General features: G+C 35.2%; 1 protein-coding gene across 1 annotated transcript; it reads right to left on the bottom strand.

Moving 5' to 3' along the window:
- Positions 1 to 552: 552 nt before the first annotated feature.
- Positions 553 to 14,790, bottom strand: wdr47b (WD repeat domain 47b). The gene is made up of 14 exons (XM_039668742.2): positions 14,558 to 14,790; positions 13,138 to 13,307; positions 12,685 to 12,768; positions 12,513 to 12,597; positions 10,618 to 11,393; positions 9,614 to 9,725; positions 8,056 to 8,225; positions 6,663 to 6,890; positions 6,415 to 6,582; positions 5,537 to 5,706; positions 3,712 to 3,882; positions 3,497 to 3,628; positions 2,577 to 2,795; positions 553 to 1,429 (listed from the first exon to the last, which is right to left on the bottom strand). The coding sequence occupies exons 2-14, from the start codon at positions 13,293 to 13,295 to the stop codon at positions 1,287 to 1,289; spliced, it is 2,616 nt and encodes an 871-aa protein (XP_039524676.2). The 5' UTR covers positions 13,296 to 13,307; positions 14,558 to 14,790; the 3' UTR covers positions 553 to 1,286.
- Between the last annotated feature and the right edge of the window lie 4,480 nt (positions 14,791 to 19,270).

The following is a 19,270-nucleotide window of genomic DNA, read 5'->3' as shown; positions in this document are numbered from 1 at the left end:
CTCTGTTTCCTCAATTCATGGCTCTGCTTCGTCAGTGTCAGTGAGTGATAAGTTTGGGTTGTGTTTCATGTTCTTGGTGTTTATTAAATCACTTTACCGTTTTGTTAGCATCACGCATCTCGTCTTAGTTTGGATTAAGACTGCATGCTATTAGGCTACCAGTGACAATTAAAGCACAAGAAGATGATAAATCAACTTTATGTGACAGTTACTGTAGCATGAAATGATGATGGTCAATGAACAAAAAATGGAAAGGGAGGGAAAAGGGGTTGCTTAATAGTTAATATATTTTTAACTGAGCCTTACACAAGCAAATTCACTTTTAAATTATTTCTTTGCAGAAATGCAGTCTGTGCAGAACAATACAGAAAATTCTGCAGTGGCATCTAATTGTTGTAATCGTGATAAAATAAATGAAATTGTAATTTGTCTACAGAACATTATTGTGATAAACTATATTATAGTGATTCATTTTAGAATGAAAATGTTGCGGTTTAAAAAAAGAATAACAAGTAGATTTGTAGAAGACAGTGATTCATTCATTAGGCTAAATCCCATAGTTGAAAACTGTGTTTATTTCCATGTTCAAATAATTTAACAATACATACTTTATACAACAAATGATTGAGAGAGTCCTATAATTGGTATCTGCTGTGTCAATAGAAAAAGGTGCTGAATTGATGTGCAAAAATGATGCATATAAATATATGCATTAGGACAATGGCAATCCAAAATAAAAGCATTCCTAAAATGCACGATCCGTTTCAACAACACCGAGGATGACTTTCGTGAAACATTTATCCTCAGCATTTACTGTACGGGCTGTTGATTTATTTACATTTATTTAAATGAAGAGATGAATATTCATGCTGCATAAACAGTGTTGGCATGATGTTCATAGTGCAATGTGCTATACAATGGTTTTATGCCTTGATTAGCATTTAAGCCTATACAGGAGCTCATATTTACAAGACATTCAGTTGAATAAGTGTAACTACAGAGAACATCCTCAAGGCACAATTCAGCTCACATTTTCAGGACTGTGTCATTCACTCTAAATAGCAAAATACAGAAGCAATGCTACGAGTGAAATGTTCTGTGTTTGTAAGTGAAAAAAAGTGTTTTTTTTTTCTGAATTGTAATACATATGACAATAAAGCTATTTCTTCCAGTAAACGTGCAATTCCAAATGTAGACATGATGGGCTGGGAACGAACAGTCGTTTTGGAGTCGGTTTTGACTCTGAACTGTCTTTCTAAATGCAGAAGGATAAGTGTTTCTGTGGATCAAGGCTGATACGCCCACAGTGTGACCGTCTTATCAGCTGAAGAGGACAGGAAGGAAAGGTCTCTGGTGTGCCATCGGCATTGGATCACTTTATCACCGTGTTCAGCGACCACAGTAACTGGCAGGGTTTTGGTGAGATCACCTGGAGAAAAACAATTTCATACTTCCATAGTGTGACAGGTACAAGAGGCATTTATTAGAATTATTAAATACATATTACAATTTTTAAAAAAAACCACACACATATTGAAAAGGAATATAAAAATGGCATTCAAGCCGAGAATTGCTTCTTTTATGCGGCAAAGGAACAGTATAGTAATACGTAAAAATAAAAAATAAGAACAATATTAAAATTCAAAAACAATATATATATATATATATATATATATATATATATATATATATAGATATAATTAATATTTGTACTACTACTTAATTTTGAAGCTAATTCAGTGAAAAGAATTGACAATATTCATTGAACTGTTCTTTTTTAATTTATGATAAAATTATCAATAATAATACATTTATAGGATAAAAACAGATATTAAATGGCATTCACACGGCATATTCTTCAGTGTGGTAAAAACAGTGGAATGTAATTTTAGTATTAATAATAATGAATAGTAATATTAAAATTCAAAACCAATTCATTAAAAAAAAAAAAAAAAATATATATATATATATATATATGTATACACACACACAGTATATATACATACACACAAACATACGCACAATTTTTATTTGTTCTGTAATATATAAACAATATAATATTCTAAGCAAAATTAAGTGAAAAGAACTGACATTATATTTCTTTAATTGATTTAGAATTTTAATATAGTAAATAATAATCAAAACATGACATTCACAAGCCATATTTCTTCTCCAATGTGGCAAAAACTTTGGAATTACATTTTATTATTATTAATAATAATAATAAAAAACAAATCAGTGAAACAAACTAATATTAAAATGACCAATTCAATAAATAATCTAAAATTAAATCATAGTAATTCATGAATTGTTTTAATATATATATATATATATATATATATACTGTATATGGGGTATACATCCTGCTATTAAATGGTAATATGAAATATTAATACTAACATTAAACTGATGTGAAATGTCACCCAGAAAGCAGATTACTTCTATACTGTGACATTTTGAGTGAAAATATTAATTTGATTAGATCTGATTAGATCAAGAAGAGCCAGGAGACTTTTTAAGACAGGTGGTTGGAGAGAAATAATGATGATGTGATGATATTTACAAGCACAACCTACCTTGAAGATCAGTGATCATGACTTTGTTGTCATAGGACCCGGTGAGCAGATAGTGAGCTCCAGGAGAAAAGCGCACAGAACGAACGTCGCTGGTGTGCGGGCGATACGCCTGGACGCTGCGTCCGCCTCTGATGTCATACAGCATGCAGCGACAGTCCTCCAATCCGGTTGCCATAAGCCGCCCACTGGGGTCCACTGCTACTGAGGCCACAGCACTTCCTGTCACATGACACAACAATACAGATGATCCATAACTCTGGCATTCTTCTTCCACCATGGAAGTCTATGACAGCCCAAATCACTCATGTTTATGGTAATAACTTTTAAACCATTAGGACTAGAAACAAAAAACGATCATTTTCCGTCATAAAAATTTATTTAATACTAATAATTACTGAAATACTAATACTAATAATTTAGCAGTAGTTTAATATTATTATTATAATCATCATATATTTCATTATTATGATGATTATTATTACTATTTGCCACTGAATTGGATTTGAATTTTAATATTGTGTTTAATAATAATAATTATTATTATTTAATGCTGTTTATTTTTTGGGTTGGTTGCTTTCACAAATTTAATATTGTTTAATAATAATACTTTTTTAGCATCACATAATATTTTATTATAATTCACAATTTTACATTTTAAAACTAATTCAGTGAAAATATTTTTTTTATTATTAGATTTGTTTGCATCTGTTCATTGCAATGAATTGGTCAAACTGATATACAACCTTATCTGACTGATTCATTCACAAATCACTCTGAATTTAATTTAGTTAGTTAATTTAGAATAAAGATTTCTAGAAACGTCTAAATCAAACAGCTAGAGGAATCATGAAAAAATGGTGGAAATTCATTAGTCAAAAGGTGTGTACATAAATAAGTTGAGAAGACAAAAAAACACACACCCGTTCCATGCACAGCCGTCCCAACCACCTTCACACAGCTGGGCACGCGCAGATCCCAAAACCTCACCGTCTTATCCTGAGATCCAGAGGCAATCATCCACCCGCCCCACGTGTACAGAGACAGGATGTGCCCTGCGTATCGTGCAACACAATATAACGTCCAGTTATAGACACTGAGGGCATAAATGAAGAGGAGGGTTAGCGTGTGAGAGCACCTGTGTGGCCGCTGAGTGCGTGCAGGCCCTGTCCTCTCTGGCAGTCAGTGGTGTAGATGTTACAGTCTCCAGCCCCAGCACTGATGAGGATGGCACCTCCGCTCTCGGGACCCTCCATAAACGCCAGGTCTCTGATAGTGCCGTCATGCATGCTGAACTCTAGATCCGGCCCTGCAGTCCAATGCACACGCACTACCCTGTTAATATTCATATACTCCATTCCAAGAGCATTTAGAAAAACATTTTATATAAGGTAACTATGTGTTTAAAAAAAAATAGATATAGTGAATAATAATTCTATATATTATTGTACATTGGTTGTTGTCGTCAATATGTGCAATAAATGGTTGTTGTACATTAAGTGCAATAAATAAAATAATAATATTGAAATAAGAAATTCAAAATTTATGATATAAAGTCACAGACTTTTTTAAATAAAGTGTATAAATATTTAAGATTTTATATATTAATTAAATATATATATATTAATATTAAAAAGTTTGGGGTATAGTAATTTTTTTGTAAGAAATTAATATAATATTTATTCAGAAAGGAAGTGATAAACTTGACAGTAAAAACATTTATAATGTTGCAGAATATTTCAAAAATAAATGCTTTATTTTGAACTTTCTTTTCTTCAAAGAATCCCAAAGATTTTCAGAAAATATAATATAATATAATATAATATAATATAATATAATATAATATAATATAATATAATATAATATAATATAATATAATATAATATAATATAATATAATATAATATATAGGGCTGGGCAACGATTAATCGTGATTAATCGCATCCAAAATTAAAGTTTGTGTTTACATAATATATGTGTGTCCAGTGTGTATAATTATTTTGTATATATAAATACACACACATGCATGTATATATTTAAGAACTATTTGCATGTATATACTTTATATATATTTATACAAAATGAATATTATTCATAAATATAAATATTTGATATATTAATAACATATTTTTCTTAAATATTTACATGTGTGTGTATGTATATATGAAGAGTTCAGATGCAAAAGCCTCTAAATGCCATTTGAAATTTTCTTCTTTAATGATGATTTTTTATCAAACTTGTATATTTAAGTTCAGTAATTTCACTTAAATAACAATTAATAGGTAATTATCATTGCCATTTAAGTGAAATCACTGAACTTAAATATACAAGCTTGATAAAAATGATCATTCTAGAAGAAAATTTCAAATGGCACTTAGAGGCTTTTGCATCTGAACTCTTCATATACAAAATAATTATACACACTACACACACATATTATGTAAACACAAACTTTTATTTTGGATCCGAATAATCGCGATTATTCGTTTGACAGCCCTATTAATATAATAAAATATAGTAATTTCTGAAGGATCATGTGACACTGAAGACTGGAATAATGATGCTGAAAATTCAGCTTCGATCACAGGAATAAATTACATTTTATTCAAATACAAAACAGTTATTTTAATTGTTTTAAATATTATTTTATCAAATAAATGCAGCCTTGTTGAACATAAATGACTTTTAAAAACATTATCAAAGCTTAACAAGCCCAGACTTTTGAACTATAGAAACATAGTCCGTTTTCACACAATAAAAGAATAATCTCAGAATATCTCATGTGCATTTTTTTTTTTTGTGAAAGTAGGTGTGAAATAAAGAATAACATTTATTAGAATAACCAATTACTTTCAGTCAATTACAGTATTACAAATACTTTCAGTGTGTGTCATGATTTAGTAGGGAAACAGTGTATTTACACTAGAAAAGATGTATTTGATGTGACATTATTAGGCACGTTACCTGTGGCGTTGCAGGTGTCTGCGTTGAAAGGAAGAACTTTGACATACTTGTCATTGGAGCCCGTGGCAAGAAGCTGCCCGCAGGGACTCCAGGCCACACAGTAAATAGAGCCTTTATGGTGTTTAATCCGCTTGAAGCAGATGTCAGGCTGCTTTGCTGGAGCTTCAGTGCTATTCAAGAAGAACAGACAGAGATGGTTACAATTCCTCATTTTGATTATAGAAGCATAAGGGGTTTTCGCACCGGAGGAACCTTTTCATAGTTGCCAGAACTTTTAACTGAGGTGAGTGAAAAAAAGGCAAAAGGGAGTGAAAAGAGGTGCTGCAACAATGTGAAATATGGGGGGAAATGTGTTTTTTCACTTTTTTAAGGCTTGGGCCCTATTGTTTTCCTTCCATTTTACTAACTTTTGGGGACTTTTGGGGCCCTTAACATGCTCGAAAACTTGGTCCATTAATTAAACACGCTGGCATGTAATAATATGAAACTCGGTACACTTATAGATCTCATCAGGGCGAACAACTTTCGTGCTCTATGTTTAACGTTTATATATATATATATATATTTATAAATATAGCTGCGAGCAGCGATTACGGGCCAAAGCGGTGCTACCGGCCTGGGCCCGTAATCGCTGCTCGCAGCTATATTTATAAATATTTTAACCTAGTTTTCCATCAAATAGACCTCCCAAAAATATACAGTATATATAGGACATAACACAGCTTTTTTAAAAGTCGGTTCACTTCCTGGTTTGGGTTCTGCAAAGCCGTCTGGTGAAACTTCCTGAATTTTTAATATCGGAATAAAAATTCACGGATTTATGTAAGTTTTTCCCAATGTTGTGGAGCCCTAAAAGCGTGTTAAAACGGAGCACGTGCCTGTTTTTGAGGGACTGTGGGTAAGTGCAGACACGCAGTGTTTTGGAGTTGGAGCCGATAGCATAGAGAGTCCCAGACGGGTGGAAGGCGACCGCGCGCACAGCCTGCATGTCCTCCAGCGTCTCTACTGCAATGAATGGGGATTTGGGTTTCTCGTCCTGAAACACACTGTCATGATATCTCAGCATTAAAACAAGCTCACAGAGCAGAGTTACTTCAACTTGGTAGGATTGAGAGCTTTGAGAAACCTCTGGTTGACCAGTACTGGAGACTCGTCCAGAGACGGCACTCCCCGGCCTCCTCCTTTCTGAGGGGTGCTGCTGATCACCGGCGTCTTGTCCCGGCCGGAGCCGCTCTCTGGGGTCTGTTTACCGGCTCCGCTCGCTGCCGTACCGTTACACTGCTCGGCCAAAGCCTGGACGTCTTCTCCCAGATCTTCCATACCCACATTAAGTTCCTCCAGTTTCTGAATGGACCTGCACAATGTCCATTTATAAGATATTATATGACAATTTAATGACAGCAGAGCAGTTGTGAAAACTGAGATTCACAATTTTCTTTTTTTTAAACAAAGGGAAAAAGTTATAAAATAGTAATTATTAAAAATTATTTATAACATATATATTTTTTTTAAAATTATATACTTTCAAAATGTGTAAAAATATATTAGTTATTAAATTATATTTAATAAATAAAATAAATTATATTAATAAATGGCAAAATAAACAATATAATTTAGTGAAAGAAAAAAAGATGTTCACCAAATAAATAAATAAATCAACAACAAAAAAAGAAATACATATGCATTTATGTATGTATGTATGTACATGTATATATTCAGAATATACTGTATATATAAAATGTGTGGAATATTAATTCATTATTAAATTATAATTTAAATAATAAAATTCTGAATGGGAAATATGCATAGTATTTTTTTACAATATACAGCAAAAATAGATGTTCAGAAAGGTGCTAAAAAAATTAACAATAAATACTACAAATATATTATAAATTATAAATTGCAGATAGTCTCGAAATTTACAAATATTACTAGATAACTGTAACCATAACTATGTCAGTATATCATCATCATTATTAGAATACTTTATAGATAGATAGACTAAAATATAAATAAATATAAATAATAAAATATAAATATAGTGTGTAAAATACATACTATTCAGTTATATGTAATCTATTCAGTTAAATTTAATTAATAATGACAAAATATACATAACGCAATTTAATGATAAAATGATAATAAATTGCTGAAAAAGCCACAATTGGTATATCAAAAACAAAAATTGGTATACTATAAATGTAATATTATAAAGTGCTGATAATCTCAAAATTAGATTAATCACTCTGAATATATGATAATATATATATATATATATATATATATATATATATATATATATATATAAATGATAAGATTAATAATATTATATAATATAACAAAGCATGTGCTATTTATACTATCCCTGCCTGAAAGTAATGGCTCAAACAAATCAAGTGAAACAAATGTGAGTTTGTGGCAAGAGGCTCTTACTCGCTTCCAATCATCTTGACCAACAGAAGCCACACAAGCATTCAACAGCAACACATCTGGATGTGTATGAGGCAGCTGGATCTGACCTGTTCAGGAACTTCTGCGTGAGGTTGTGCTGTGCTGCGTCTGTGGGCTGGTCTGGAGGATGAACTCCACCTTCCAGCAGCATCTGATGGTACAGCTGTCTCTGCTGCTGCTTCTGCTCAAGATGCTGTTGCACTCGCAGACGCTGACGCTGGAACTCCTGCAGCTGCTCCTACACACACACACACTTTTGTTTCCACTGAAAACAGTCATATAGGTTTTGTATGACATGAAGGTGAGTTAATGACGACATAATTGTCACTTCTTTAAAGGGCCAGTTCACCCAAAAAGAGAGCATATTAATCAAGCGGATTAAGTTTTCTGCAGAGACACAAGTAGATTGAATTTAGGCTTTTATTCACATATGAACATTGATCAACAGGCATCAAATATGTTAAACAAAAGCTGCTCAACCGTACTTGCTTTTTGCGCAAGAACAAACCTCATTGGTTCTTGCGGAAACTTTAACATGATGGCGTGACGTGAAAATGATCCTCATTGGTTCTTGAGTTTTCGTTTGCCATTGTGCTCTGTGTAAATCCGCTGATCAATGTTTACATGATTATAATAGGCATGTGCCGGTTACCAGTTTCAAGGTATACCGCAATATACTGTGGTAAGAGTATTATATACATAATTTGCATTTAGGAACAAAACGTGCACCAAACATCCATGATGAGAATTGTCTATAAATCTGTTGTCAACAAAGAGAAACATAACTTTTCCAGTACAGTAGTGTATATTTTTCCAATAGTGAGATAATTCTTTATTAATTTAACACATGTCTGGCTCACTTAAGTGACTGCATTTTTGGATTTTTGTTGTTGTTTATTCACAGAATGTTTTAATTATTTATGTTCTAATTATTGTTGAGCTGCAGGTTTAGGCTCACTTAAGTGACTGCATTTATTTAAATTTAACTAAGAAAAATACAATTATTTATTTTATTATTTAACCTGAGATATGTTTACTACTGTACCAAACATTATATATGTTGCTTAAATATATATATATATATATTGTGTTCAATGGAAAAGTATTTTTTTTTTACCCAGATATTTTAAAATAACACATTTAGAAGTGTAATCGCAATATCGCGATACCGTAAAACCGTGATATTTTTGCTTCAGGTTATCTCACCGTCAAAATCTCTTGGCCCATGTCTAGTTTATTAAAGCCTGAATTAAATCATATTAAGCAATCATGTCTTTTAAGAAGATGTGGATTAAACTGCTTGATTCATATGGATTCATCTTACGATCCCTTAATGAACGTTTTGGGTGAATACACTCAAATCTCTCAGATTTCTCTCAAAATATTTGTTTCGAAGATGAACGAAATACTTACGGGTTTGGAATGAATTGAGGGTGAGTAAATGATCTTTGGATGAACAGACCCAGACAACAACATAGTGTCGGCCTAGATCCGGCCCACATCCGGGCCGTGTGAAATCCATGTGTACTAGATGTGGGCCGACACTATGTTGCAGTCGGGGAACCCTTTAAGGTCCTGGGCATGTACTGGAATTAAGTTTCTGGTTTAATAGAGAACTAATATTACCTCTGGTGTTTCACCTGAACCCATGACTCCTCCATCCCTGCCGGGAGTCAGTGGAGGACGCAGTGAGTTCGTTTCTACGGAGCCGTTGATCCTCTCGGCCTGGGCTTGCGCTCTGGAGGAACAGGACAACGCCAGTCAACAGCTTAATATCTAAGGATGAACAGATATTAAATTCAGGCTGATGCAATACATTGATAATTCATTTTACGGTATGACCAATCAGAATATTAAAAGTATACACTGTTCTCTCGGAACACATTGGAAATAAAATAATAATCTTTTTTTATTTTATATAGAAAAGTTTTCTATTTGAATTTTTCACCAGTCTTCAGTGTCACATGATCCTTCAGAAATCATTATATTATGATGATTTGATGCTCAAGAAACTTTTCTGACTATTAGCAATGATAAAAACAGTTGCTGGTGTACCGTAATACTTTTTTCAGGATTATTTGATGAATAGAAAGTTTAATAGAACAGTCTTTATTTGTTTTTACTGTTACTTTTGATCAATTTAATGCATCCTTGCTGAATAAAATTATTAATTTTCTTAGAAAAACTGACCCCAAACATTTGAACAGTACGGTAGATTAATTATCAAAATCTTATCTAGTATACAACACATTTCTCTGGCATAGAAAGTTTGTTTTGGACTTAACTAGTAAAGCTTCCCGGGTCTATTTCTGTGGGTTTAACTGGATTAGAAGTGATAAGCTTGACCACCATATGTTGAATTTCTGACTAGAGTAACCACGCTGCATCTAGGACATGAACGTCAAACCAGATTTTGCCATTTCATACTTTAAGGTGAAGTGTGTAATTGTTTATGACTAATACCGTATCTTCCGTGGAACACAAAAAAGATTAATTATCCATACAATGAAAGTCAATGGGGACCAAACATTGGACCCCATTGACTTTCAATGTATAGACAAAATAACACAGGGACCAAGGGGAAGTCATTTTTGCATGAACTATCCCTTTCAGCGAGAACACGAGCCCACCTGTCCGGCGATTCACAGAAGATGTTGCTCTCGACTGCGTTTTTGTTCCCAGGATACCCAAAGTTGGCGAAAGACTGGGACATGGCCGTTGCCTTTCCGTCACCTTCAGTGCTTTTCTTTTCCCTTCCCACCAAACCGTGCGACAGACCGTCCAGGGCGGGATTGAGAGAGCGAGACATGTAAGTATCCGCCGATTGGGGTCGGCGTAGTGGCGATGCCGGGCAGGGCGAGAGTTTGGTGAGCAGAGGCGTGAGAAGGTCCGCGTGACCCGTCCGGGCCGGTTTGATGAGCCGGTCCACGTGGATGCTGAGGGTCTTCTGCTCAAACGCGCAAGCGAAGACCGATGGCGAGAGGTTTTGCAGCCAGGAAAGCAAACTCAAGTCCAATTCCTCACAACCGTTCCCGCACAGAACGTCGACAGCTAGGAGAACCTCCTCTTCGCTGATCTCCTCTCCGGTCGCTTTGCTCTGGCAGAATTCAACGCAACATTCGTAGAGTATTCCTTTGATGAGGAGCTGGAACAGACGGTCTCCGCTGGCTTTGAATCCCACTTCGCTCAGTTTGCGGTCCGCAGGGATGAATTCGGCCACCATGGAGCAGGCTTCCTCGAAGCAGTGGACGCGGGCCGTACTGGGGTTCCAGTCCTTGAATTCGGCATGGTTGGTGAGGCGCGGGAGCGTGAGGAGCAGACAGAGTTTGCTGTAGTCGTCTTTAGTCGGACAGAACTCTTCCAGGGAATGGAGGGACTTCACCGCGTCCTGCATGGTCAGCTCCAGCTGGGCGAGGGAAAGAGAGAGAGGTCATCATGGGTTGCTTCCTGAATAAAAGCTTCTTTTGGGCACATTCTGAGTCAAGATACAAGAGGCTTAACGTGAGATGGCTAAAAATATTTTTCTAATTCAATCTTTTTTATTTATTTATCAGTATTAAATGCTACTTTCATTTTACAAACAATAATAAATGTTTATATAAATATAAATATATATATATATACACATATACATATATTTATATATATATATATATATATATATATATATTGCAGACAATTTCATGGTATGAATAATAAAAGTAGTAAATAATTAATTTTGCATAAAAGACCAGTGTTATTTATTTATATATTTATTTTAACGGCTATTTTCAAGGTACCATTTATTATAATAATAATAATAATAATAATAATAATAAATTACAATTAAACAATGATAATTTTGTATAAAACATGAGCATTTATTTATCAGTATTAAAGGCTATTTTCATGGGACAATTATTATTATTATTAATTATTATTATTATTATTATAACTGAAAAATAAATCAACAAATAATGATTGTCTGCTTTTAAGCTAAATTAAATAAGTTAACTTTAAAAATACTTTAAAAATCTTTAAAAACCATCACACTTTTTTCTGTTTTGCTTAATTTATTTATGAGTTTATCATTTCTGGTGAAAGCTTACAACAAATATAATTAGGGTTGTCAAACGATTAATCGCGATCCAAAATAAAAGTTTGTGTTTACATAATATATGTGGGTGCACGGTGTATAATTATTTTATATAAATATATAAATACACACACATGCTTGTATATATTTAAGAAATATTTTCATTTATATACTGTATATAGATTTATATATAATTTATATTATATATAAATATCAATATTTTATATATAAATATTTTTTTTTCTTAAATATACATGCATGTGTGTGTATTTATATATATATACAAAATAATTATACACAGTGCACCCACATATTTTGGATCGCGATTAATCATTTGACAGCCCTAAATATAATACAATGTAGAATTAAACATTTTCCATAAAAGACAAGCAAAATGGATCTTTTCTAGAACAGCATGATGGCATTTTGTCCATACGCATAAAGACTCACATTCTCAGGGTCATCTGATGCAGATATGGCGTTGTTTACGCACAGAGCTTCCAGAAATTTCTGTTTTAGGATGATATATCGAAACCTGAAAGAATAAATCAATAAAAAACACACTGAAACAAGCAACACATGCTTGGGTGTCGACAAAAGATTCCAAACCGAGGTCGCTCACCTCTTCCTGTCAAATTTATCCAGGCACTCCAAAGGCTGAATGAACTGCAAAACCTCCTCCCATTGCCCGTCCAAAACAAGTTGCCTAAGAAAGAAATCAAAAAAGGCCGAAAATTAGTTCACCTACCCAGTTAAAGAAGTGACGTTAAAGAGTGACGTCACTGCAAAAAAAATGCAAGTGTCCTCAATACTTCAGCAACTGAAAAATACACGCTTTTTTGCTTAGTCCACACTTCATTAAGCAGCACGACCATTTCTTAACAACGAAGCAGTGTTTTCTTAAAGTAAATGGCTGCTAAAATGGATTACGAAAATAATTTAGCAATATATAACAAGAATACATTCAAACACCTAGACCTATACTTCTAAATGCTTTACTGATTCCATGCTTTTGAACAGTAGTGTGTTAGAATCACTAAGCATACATTTGTTGTTTAGGTTTTCAAAGACTCACCTCAGGAACAGCATATCATCTGAATAAAGTCCATTAATGACGCCGCTCTCCTTTTCCAGCGCCAGCATACTGATGTGCAGCTTCCTGGAGTTCAGAAAGTCCAGGATCAGCTTGATTATCTCCGCTTCTTTAATGTTGATAATCTCCTCTGCAGTCATGGTGTCAGATTCCTGAAGGGACGGAGGGAGAAGGTGATCTGTCAGCAAGGACAGCAAGAGCGGTGTGTGTGTTTGTGTGTATAATAAATCCTCTACAACGTGGGACCACACACCATCCCCCACAAATATATAAAATGTCAAAATAAAATAAAAAAATCTAAAACTAACAAACAAACAAATCAATAAAATTCTGTGGTGGTTAGGTTTAAGGGAAGGACAAAATGGAATATACAGTCAAAACAAACAAATAATCAAATAAAATTAGAGTTGGGTTTAAGGGCAAGAAATAATATATCAGCATATTAAACCATAAATGAATACTAAATAAGTACATAAAAATGTGAGAAATGCGTTGAAGGGAGAGGAAATATCAATACCTCAAAATATCAATATATTAAACCAAATAAATAATAAATGTAATAAATATATTTATTTTAAGTAAACAACGTTTTAAAAAAACGTAAGATTTGAGTTTAGAAGGTAAAAACATAATTTTCTCAGAATGTTGAAATAAATAAATAATAATTGAAAGCATTTCATTAAAAAATGTAACATTACAAACAAACAAATAAATACAGTGAGGGTTAGGTTTAAGGAAAATAAACATGAATATCTCAGCATATTAAACAAAACAAATAACAAATACATGAATGATAAAACACAGTTAAACATTTAAAATAAATAAATAAAGTAAGTAAGTAGGCTAAGTGAGGGTTAGGAATAGATTACAGAATGGTAACCGGGTTAACATTAGCATGGTTAAATACTAACTAACTAAATAAATAAATAAAAATATGTATAGGGAGTAGTCTGTAGTGATTAACTCTATAAAAACATAAACACAATATAAATATATTATGGAAAGTAAATTATTCAGGCATGCTGCTAAGAAAATCAAGCGTACTAGCCTACATCATTTAAGTAAACTATGCGACACAGAGATAATAAAGTCTGGATTTATTTTAAATGCAAATAGTTGCATGCAAGTACTGCGACAACTTGAGCCATATGCAGTACTGTCAGCAAAGAGAAGCTTGCGTTTGAATGTGGAGACAGCATTGGGTACATTTATTGATCTCACCTTTCTATGCACTGACCCATTTAACTGAATGCAACCCCGAATCTGTCATTTTCGCAAACATGTCCATATATAAACAGTATGCACGCCCTGTCTGGCCCCCAAAGCAACGCAGTGAAGCACTCTCTGCGTGTTTGCAAGACACCGTTAAAAAGATCCATGCAGGGCAATTGCAAAATCTTACCAAAAATCAAACCTCGGCCAAGCCCGAATTGTTCAGTCAATCTTCTCCAGCGCGTTCCTTCTAACGCGGATTAGCGCGAGCACAGCGTTCCGTCGCCCGAGCGTAAGGTGCGTTTATCGGTTTATCCCGACAATGGCTCGGATGTCCCCACCCACCTTCCGCCTGTCTCACTCTCCATCAGCAGCGGCGGCGGAGAGACGCGTCGCGCCGCGCCACGCGTGCGCCGCTCCCGGTCACACCCACCGAGCGAGCGCTCCGCTTGTTTTTCACTGTTGAGGTCAATTATGAGTTTGGGAACATTATGCGGATTCAAATGATTTGGGTTGGAATGCAATGGACAAAAACATACACTTTTTTTTTTACATATCTTAAAATTGTGACACCCCAGAAATAACATTGTTTAATGATATGTTATTATATAAATTAATTGTATAGGCTACATTTAATTTTGATATTTCATGTTAATTTGTATTGCTAGAAAGCAGACAAGGCTGTGGTGGTGTTATATGAACACCTGATGGCACTATGCCATCACAGGACTGATCCAAAATATGGGCATGTCTAAATACGCACACTTGCGGTCTTTGCACTTGTTCACTTGAACATTTGTCTACATCATGACGTATTTCATCTATTTGGCCTAAGTGTTCAAGCGGGCGTGAAGAGCGCAAAGTGTGTGTAGAACATTTGATTATCCGATGGGACATAGGCCTACTTCCGATGGGGATAGTGCAAGTATGCTACTTTACATTTATTTTGATGTTCAGTACTTTGCATTGTAAAATAAACTCTTCAGCTGTCCCTATGACACAATTTAGTAAATAAAAAGCAGTTGCAAATGTTGTACAAAATACACGTAGGCCTCATAATTTGCACATAAAATGTGCAAAACTTTATGTTTGACAACCAAATCATATGTACCCTACTATAATTAATGTAACTTACCGTGAATAATTTTATAATTTTAATAATTAATATTTTTTTATATTTAAGGGCATATACGTGAGTTCCTGAACATGATGCATGATGGGATATGCTCCGAAAACTGTATTCGAGACAGTGTTGGTTAAGTGTGTGATAACATTACAAAGCTTTCACATTTTTAAGACCCACCGTCATATACTTCCTGTTGCATGCACACACTCTCATGATCAAGACCGCATGGGTATTTTGGACAGGCTCAATGTTTTGAGTCTTACAATCGATAGTATTGTTGACCTAATCTGTCAATTAAGTTCATTTGGATGTTGGCTGTGTCCAAAATCGCATTCTCTCTTGAGTATTTACTTCACGAATGTGTGTAGTATGAATGTATTCTGCATGAAGCCTACTACATTTGCCATATTGTCATTTTCATGTGACGTACCATTTACTGAAAGTGAAACACCTTCTCATTTTGAAAGAGTTTAAAGGCCTATGATGTACCCTGTTTATCCCACAAAGTACTGACTTAGGATATTAGTGTCCAAATGACTGTTCTAGCTTTGTAAGTTTACTGCTGTTCAGTTTGGTTGAATCTAGGTCACAGAGGAACTCATCCATTTTGAGGCTACGCTTTTGTGGCACCCAAGTGTCCGTCAATTCCTGTCGGTAAGCATGACCCTGTTTGGCAAAGGCTTTCGTGTGTTTTTACACATTAAATGCAGGTTAAATGGGGCAAAGTTGTTCTCAGAAGGACAGTGCCCCACTTGCTGACGTTGCTTTAAATACACTTAATGAGGCCTTGACTGTCCTATCTCTGCATTTCACATAGCTGCCTAATGATCATCTGGATCTTTCACACCAGAACATATGATAAAGGTTTGGGGTTGATAAGATGTACGGTAAGCACATCTTATCACCTTAATGTTTTTTTTTTACCACTTTCAAGGCCCAGAAAGGTAGTAGACATCGTTAAAATAGTCCGTGTGACTTCAGTGGGTTAACCTTAATGTTTTTGTTTGTTTTTTGTATACAAAAAGTATTCTTGTCACTTCATAACAGAATTTTTATTTTTTGAGTGAACTATCCCTTTAAGAGTATATGCTCTCCAAGGCTGCATATTAAGATCGAAATACAGTAAAAACAGTAATATTGTGTAATAATATTAAAATTGAAAATAAGTGAATGTCAGCATCATTACTCTAGCCTTCAAAAAAGAACAGTAATTAGCTACTTGAAATCGAAATATGTTGTCTCTTTTGAACAATTTAATGCATCCTTGCTAAATAACAATATTGATTTCTGCTCCTGCTCACCCTCTTCATTATAAATTTATGAGAAGTAATAGGTCAACTGGTAGAATTATACAACAGAGAATTAGAACAGAGAGGTACAATAAATCATTTGTACCTACATCAATCAGATTGTATAATGATCAAGTACATCGCAAGTTGTTATAGTTTTAGCTTTAAATGTTGGATTGTGATTGTCAAATCCACAGTATTGTTATTCTTTTTGTGTTTCTCTTTTAATGTTTTGTTTTTAGAAGGTTTGTTGTGATAACAGCGCGTAATGACTACATGAATTTCCCCTTGTGGGATAATAAAGTTTACCTTGACCTTGACCTTGGCACCAGAGACAAGGCTTCGAAACACGACATAATCAATCATTAATTACAGCCAATCAGAAGATTGTGTGGGCGGAGCTCTCCCTGCAAGTTCACTACAATCGTCTCGCGCACGAATCGAAGTGGGTTGGTAAGTGAATCCGTTTTATGCTTATAATGCATGGACTACTCAGTGACTGACACAGTCTTTGTCATGAAATACACTAGGTCACAGTTTGAACGTTCTTATTTTTCATTTAATTTCATTTCTTGTCAATATCTAAGGTAACTTTGTCGCCCTTCCCAGCCAGTAATGACATGTGGGGCCTAGATGAGGGCTTCATGGGCGGCAAATGTGGATCCCATTATGGGCTTGTACCTGGGATCCACATTGGGGAAGCCCAGACATACTAAAAGTGGGCCCAAATGGGTCTAAAGTGGACTTGCACCCGGGATCCAACCATGGCTACCCAGATGGGCTTTAAATGGGCTCTGCAAGAGTCTTATGTGGGTCCACATGCCAGACCCATTGGGGCCCCACCTTGCACTCAGGATCTAGCTGTGGATGACCAGATGGGATTTAAAAGGGAACTAAAAGGGTGTTATGTGGGATCTTAACCGGGCAATTCGTGACAGACCCATTTGGGCCCCACATGCTTAAAGGGCATTTAAAATGGGCTTGCACCCGGGATCCACACAGGGGGCCAGCTGTGGATGCTCAGATGGGTTTTAAAGGGCACCTATTATGCCCCTTTTTACAAGATGTAATATTGGTCTTGGGTGTCCCCAGAATGTATTTGTGAAGTTTCAGCACAAAATACCCCACAGTTAATGTATTATAACCATTTGAAAATGTCATTTTTGGGGCCTGTTTAAAAATGAACTGTTTTGGTGCATACGACCTTAAATGCAAATGAGCTGCATATCCCCGCCCTCGCGCTGCCTTTGGATGAGGGCATCACTTGCAGACCTATGGCAGTTGGTAAGCAGAAGGGCTGAGAGAGTGAGAGACCCGCTGTTTTGAATGTCATTCAGCCGTACATGTTTGAATCGGAATATATAAATAGTCTCTGATCAGACCCCGATGACGAAGAGATTCCGGCAGAATAAACACAAATGAGAATGGACAAGTACGTCTCGGTATGGTTATTTGATACATTTATGTACTTATAGAGATGTAATCGCGTCCCCTTTGAAATTATGGATGTGCAACACACACACACACACACACGCACACACACAGAGAGACACACACAAAAACTGAGAAGATGGCTAACTTACAGAGCAAGAACATATATGCAGTTTTTAATACAATATCTTTAAAAATATATATATTTATAAACGTATATTTATAACTTTATAAATTTGTAAATATGCTATTCAAGACCCACATGTGTTCCCAGATCAAACCCATGCCCACTTGGCCCATAAATATGCCATTCAAGACCCACATATGTGTTCCCAGATCAAACCCATGCCCACTTGGACCATAAATATGCCATTCAAGACCCACATATGTGTTCTCAGATCAAACCCATGCCCACTTGGCCCATAAATATGCTATTCAAGACCCATTTATGGGTTCCCAGATCAAACTCATGCCCACTTGGCCCATAAATATGCCATTCAAGACCCACATATGTGTTCCCAGATCAAACCCATGCCCACTTGGACCATAAATATGCCATTCAAGACCCACATTTGTGTTCCAAGATCAAACGCATGCCCACTTGGACCATAAATATGCCATTCAAGACCCACATATGTGTTCCCAGATCAAACCCATGCCCACTTGGCCCATAAATGTGCTATGTAGGACCCATATATGTGTTCTCAGTTCAAACCCATGTCCAATTGACCCATGCCTGTCCCTTATGAGGCCCATGTAATCAGCTCATATGGCCTTTCTATGTGGGACTCATACTACAAAACCTACGGACCCGTTGATTTCACCCAGCCAAAGCCAATGCCCACACAGTAACCATGGAACCCATACTTAACCCATCTGGGCCCCACATGTCATTGCTGGACTAAACGTAGTGACTGGTTTGCTATAGGCTATATTTTTTCGTGTCGTGGTGTCTGTTAAAAACAGGTTATGTGACAACAACGGACGTTCAAAGAAAGTTCTCAGTTCCTTTAGTGACTTAATAAGAATGAATGATTCATGCATGAAACAGCTCAAT

The sequence above is a fragment of the Pimephales promelas genome, chromosome 2 (genome assembly GCF_988280905.1).
Source record: "Pimephales promelas chromosome 2, fPimPro1.hap1.1, whole genome shotgun sequence".
In the NCBI taxonomy this organism is placed as follows: Eukaryota; Metazoa; Chordata; class Actinopteri; order Cypriniformes; family Leuciscidae; genus Pimephales; species Pimephales promelas.
This window is presented reverse-complemented; position numbering and strand designations above follow the sequence as displayed.